The 6,049-nt window shown below is 34.8% G+C and overlaps 1 protein-coding gene across 1 annotated transcript; it reads left to right on the forward strand.

The window, feature by feature from the left end:
* Positions 1-1,961: 1,961 nt before the first annotated feature.
* On the forward strand, positions 1,962-3,113 carry LOC136069292 (uncharacterized). The gene is made up of 2 exons (XM_065777647.1): positions 1,962-2,574; positions 2,674-3,113. The coding sequence occupies exons 1-2, from the start codon at positions 1,962-1,964 to the stop codon at positions 3,111-3,113; spliced, it is 1,053 nt and encodes a 350-aa protein (XP_065633719.1).
* The last annotated feature ends 2,936 nt before the right edge of the window (positions 3,114-6,049 follow it).

Raw genomic sequence — 6,049 nt, forward strand, 5'->3', positions numbered from 1 at the left:
CCATATGAATTTTTCTACTTAAAAAAAGTCATACAACTCAATAAAAAACAATTCTTTCTCCTCTCACAACGGCTACAAACATTCACAAATCACAATGGCTACAAACACTATAACCCTTTCTTTTAAACATCTGTAAACTCAAGCATAATCAAAATATAAACTCAAAAACAAAATCTTAAAATTAATCAAATCATAACAAAAAAAGAAAAAAGAAAAAAAGAAAAGACAGAAGCCATCTGACCCATCTGGGCTGCGTTGGGGAGGAAGATAAGCGGCTGCAAGGCACAGCTTGGCATAGTGAACGCCGATTTTGCGCCTGCCTATGTCGTTTGATCAACGGTTTAGTAAGCAAGATATCTCTCACATGTTCTTTCTCTATTTCTTATCATTGCTAGAGAGTGTTCTAGAATTAAGCAGAAACAGAAAAAGTAAAAAAAGAGAGAGCTAGAGAGAGAGAGAGAGAGAGAGAGAGAGAGAGGGCTGGAGAAAGTGATTTGGAATGAACTAGAAAAAAAAAAGGGTAGATAGAGATAGGCGTGGGATACGTGTGGTGGAGAAAAACCCAAGACAAAGAAAAGCAACGTATGTGTTACGACTTATGTGGATCATATTAAGAACATATGTTAATAGTTTATGTAGTTGGTTAATCCTTTGACAAAACGCATTTTACTTGTAATTGGGTAGATTTAGGATGTGCTTAATACTTCAAGAAACACGTTGTTCAAGTCTAGTTTTAAAGCCATGAAGATTGGACCAAGAAACAAGTGAAGAAAAGTTGTTCAATAAAGCTGGACAGATAACTCGACTCTTGTGGACAGATAGCTCGACAGCTTCTCGACACTTCTCAACAGCTAGGCTATCTATGGAGCTCTTTAGTTAATTGTTATCGCAATCTCAACACCTTCTCGACAGCTGGTGAATCGATCAAGAAATCTTCTGTCCCCTCGACACTGATAGCTGTATCTGTCGAAGTTTAAAACTCGATACCTGCTATCTATCGAGGTTATGGAAATCAGAATTTTCAAATCTGATTTTTGGGCCAGGCTTATGTATTTGTGTAGGACTTCTTTTCTCACAACCCTAGACCTGTATAAAGCTTATTTTAGAGGCCGTCACATAAGAAAATACAAGGAGAACATATGCAAAAGGTAACCAATGCCTTATTCTCCTAAAAGAAGTTACTGTGTTTTTGCGCCCTAGGGTTTTGTAACCAAGTGCTTCTTGATCTTCATTGTTGATGAAATGAAGAACTTTGCAGCCAACATCTTCTTCTAGTTAGTGATTAAAGTCGCGTACTGAGATCCACGCAATTGGTTAGTCACGTACTGGGATTCGTGCATCATAAAAAATGGTGGCATTCATATATTAAAGAGTTCAGAGGTTTTGAAGCTGTAGAAGGTTTCTGCTGTGAGTTCATCTGCGGAAATTGTAGAGTCTAGGGACAAATGTTTTATACTAGATCTGAAACTTCTCTTTACTATAGTGGATTACTTTTCGGGAAAGTTTTCCCTAGGTCTTTTACTATGAAACTAGTTTGTTTCGTTAGTTTTCCTTGGTCATCATATCTTTTTTTTTTTTTTTTTTTTTTTTTTTTTTTTTTTTTTTTTTTTTTCCGCTACATGATTTTGACATGATATTGATGTTTGTTTGTTTTAACAAGTTTTATTCATAATAAACCTAATTAAAAACTTAGATTTAAAACTTGTTAATTCAATCAACCGAGGTTTAAATTTCCCAACAAGTGATATCAGAGCAGGTACACTCTGATTGGATTAATTTCCTAAGTGTGATCCTTAACCCCTGTTGTCATGGATCGTGGAAAATCTTTTTTGATTCCTCCTTTATTTGATGACACTAATTATACATTCTGGAAAGTTCGTATGAAAGTCTTTTTGTAGGCTCTAGGTGAACAGGTATGGCAAGTTGTTGAAGTTGGCTGGATTAAGCCTAAAGAAGCGCCAATGGATTGGGATGATGCAACAATCATTACGGCAAATTTCAACAGTAGAGCCTTGAATGCTTTGTTTTGTGGGGTGACCAATGAGGAATTCAAGAAAATATCATTCATGAAAGTTGTCAAGGAAGCATGGACTATTCTTGAGACCACCTATAAAGGTACCAAGGTAGTAAAGACTGTGAAGGTTCAACAACTCACTAGTAGTTTTGAAGAAATAAAGATGGAGGAAGATGAGACCTTTGATGAGTTTTATGCCAAACTCAAGGATATTATGAATTCTACCTTCAACCTTGGAGAATGTATTGCAGAATCCAAAGTTGTTAGAAAAATTCTTAGGTCCTTACTTGAAAGATTCTATGCCAAGATCATTGCCATTGAAGAAGTAAAGGACATTGACCAAATTCCTTTGACTGAGCTTGTAGGAAACTTTCAAACCTATAAGATGGGATTAGGCTCAATGGGAAAAAGTGGAAAGAGTAAAAACTTGGCTCTCAAGGGTATAGAGGAAAAGATTGATGACTCTAAAGATGAAGATGAAAGTGAAAATGAGGATGAGGATCTAATTTTCATATCTGATGAGATTATCAAGCTTCTTCAGTTTAGGAAAAAGGATAAGGGCAAACCTCCTAGGAAATCTAAATCCTTTAGGAAGGGCAAGAATGAGAAACCCCTTATTCAATGCCATGAGTGCAAAAGTTTTGGTCATATAAGGATAGAGTGTCCAAACTACCTCATGAAGGAAAAGACCAATGAGTCAAAAGATAAAGGGTTGGTTGCCACTTTGAGTGATATTGAGGATGACTTTTCTGATGAGTTTGTGGATGAATGTCGTCACGTTATGACCTTTGTTGCCTCAACCGATAAGGTGATTGTGGAGAGTGCTAGTGACAGTGAGGATTCTTTTGATGATGAAGTATCTAAGAAGATGGCCCTTCAGGAAGCCTATGATAAGCTATGCACTGAATTCATAAAATCTGGAAAGACTTCTCATTTTTGTAGAAAAGAGCTTAATGAGGTAAAAACTGAAAAAACTGATCTTTTAGTCAAACTAGATGAGACTACAAGGTTAGTTGAGACTCTTATTGTGGAAAACGCCTCATTAGATGAGAAGTCAAAAATCTTGAGGTTGAGCAAAGTCAAGCTAGAACTTAAATAGAGAGGATTTTTAGTGCAAAGCTTGATGAGGTTTTGAGTGCTCAAAAGCCTAGTTTTGATAAGACTGGCTTAGGATATGCTGTTTCCTCCAGCCCCTCCTCTTCCACGGCTTCTGGATTAAGGGCTATCTTTATGCCACAATCTGAGAAAGGTAATAAAGGTATAAAATCCAAAATTGTTTTGGCTAATTCTAAATCCTTTGTTAGATCTCATGTTTGTCACTATTGTGGTGTTTTTGGACACATTCATCCTAATTGTTTTAAGTTGTATCCTCATAAGCAATTGTCCAAACGGTCACAGGTTTCCTTTCAAGGACCTACACCTTTGTTTGGAGAGTTATTAAAAGTCTTGAGCTTTTTAACTTAATTTCAGGAGAATTTTAATTCTTCTATGTCCTTTAGTAGACATACTAGGACACGTACTTTTTCATCTTCATGGCAAAGACTCGTGTTGTGTGGGTGAGAAAGGAGCCTAAGACTTAATTGTCTTTTCTGTTTGTCTTCTGCTTTAATTCTTTCTATCTTAAATAGGACTCTTTTTGCTTGATTTTTTATCTGCTTTTGGAATCATACTTTCATGCATCTTTCTTTCGTGCTTTCATGTTGTTTGTTTGTTTTTGTTTGGTTGTTTAGTTTTTATTTTGTTTTGTTTTCAAAATAAAAATAAAATTGAAAAATCAGAAAAAAAAAAATACAAAAACAATGCTTGTTTGTGTACATTGGTACTTATATACCTTGGATGGCCATTGAAACAAAGTTTTCTAGACTTTGTATCTTTTGTAACTTAGATGAGCATCTCTATGTACAACTAAGCAAGTGAGCTTTGTGGCTCTTGTTTGTGATGAGTAAGATTAAGTTATCTCTTGAACTTAACACTCGTATCACTCTTTTTGACGGGAAGAACTAGAAAATTCTAAGAGAAAGGCATAAATAACCATTTCACCATTGTTACCTGTCAATCGTGAAAGACACCTATATGCTTCAGTATAGCAAAAGTGCAGTGTCAATGACATTTATGTGCTTTGCAAAATTGGAATGTCAAATATCAATGAATATTTTTTTTCTCTCTCTTATATGCCCATGCATGATATGCTAAATAAAAGAAAAAATATGCAAAAAATAAAAATAAAAAATAAAAAGCAAAAAGATTAAAAAAAATGCTTTAAATATGATTGCAAGCGTGTATTCTAGGAGATGTGAGAGTTATAGGATGTACCTCGAAGATGATAGTCCCCATCAAACAGTTATGATTGTGTGTAAGTTAAAGTGATTTTCTCATATTTCAAATCGTCATAACATGTATACACTTATGCAATCTTGCGATGTTTTTAACACATAATACGCAATATTCTTTGCTACTCTTGATCATGTGCAGGTACAATGTGATTTGGCCATCACAAGGTTTTACATGTGTAATGTATGTTCACTAAACTGTCTTGACTTGTTTTTGAAATATAAAATTAGTTAGACTTGTTTAGTGTGTGTGTGTGTGTGTGTGTGTTTTGGGATCTATGTGCTTAACATTTTTCTTGTTGAGAGATTTGTTTTTCACATGTTTTGCATCTTTCTTTTATCTTGTTATCCATAGTATCTTGTTTCATTATATTTATGCATTTATATGGATTCCTTGTGGCCCCCTTGATCATTCTTGATCAACTTTATATTTCTCAAGTGAAGCTTTCTAGCTTCTTGTACCATTTGTCAATTATGAAAAAAAGGGGGAGAAATTGTGGAGACTTCGTGATTTCTTTTTTTAAGATTCTACAAATTAGGGGGAGAAATACATGCCTCTGTAAGGGGGAGATGTGTTTCATCTTCTTAGGGAGAGTGATTACCTCATTGTTGTTGTAGGAGCTACTTTTAGCTTCTTCTTCTTGTACCTTGGGTCTTGTGACCATATTTACATACATTATGCTTATCTTTGTTATATGATATGATGATATATGTCTTCTTCACCTACCTTTACATGTGTTGTTTCTTTTCTTTCTTTATACACATGTTTCTAATTACGCGTATGCAATCTATTATTTCTATTTCACAATAAGATGCATTGATGAGTTTTGTTTAAAGTGTTTCAGAAATACAAGTTGTCAAAGTCTACTTGCTATAAATTCTTTTCTTACAAAGTTTTTCAAGAGTTTGTATTAGGATAGATTTTATTATATATAACAAGTGAGTATGAGTTAAGTGATTTATGACTTCTCTCATATGTTCATTTATTTATTGTGCTTTTGTCACGGATTACCAAAGGGGGAGATTGTTAAGACATGTGTGGATCATGTTAGGAACATATGTCAATATTTTATGTAGTTGGCTAATCTTTTGACAAAACGCACTTTACTTGTAATTGGGTAGATCTAGGATGTGTTTAATACTTCAAAAAATATGTTGTTCAAGTCTAGTATTAAACCATGAAGATTGGACCAAGAAACAAGTGAAGAAAAGATGTTCAATAAAGCTGTACAAATAGCTCGACACCTGTGGACAGATAGCTCGACAGCTTCTCAACACCTCTCAACAGCTAGGCTATCTATCGAGCTCTTCAGTTAATTATTATTGCAATATCGACACCTTATCGATAGCTGGTGGATCGATTGAGAAAGCTTTTGTCCCCTCGACACCTCATCGATAGCTGTATCTGTCGAAGTTTAAAACTCGACACCTACTATCTATTGAGGTTACAGAAATCAGATTTTTCAGATCTGATTTTTAGGCTAAGCTCATGTATTTATGTAGGGTTTCTTTTCTCACAAGTCTAGACCTATATAAGGTTTATTTTAGAGGTCGTCATATAATAGAATACAAGAAGAACATATGCAAAAGGTGACCAATGCCTTATTCTCCCTGAAAGAAGTTACTGCGTCTTTGCTCTTAGGGTTTTGTAATCAAGTGCTTCTTGATTTTCATTGTTGATGAAGTGAAGAACTTTGCAGCTAAC

Source organism: Quercus suber, unplaced genomic scaffold (genome assembly GCF_002906115.3).
Source record: "Quercus suber isolate HL8 unplaced genomic scaffold, Cork oak 2.0 scaffold_161, whole genome shotgun sequence".
Lineage (NCBI taxonomy): Eukaryota > Viridiplantae > Streptophyta > Magnoliopsida > Fagales > Fagaceae > Quercus > Quercus suber.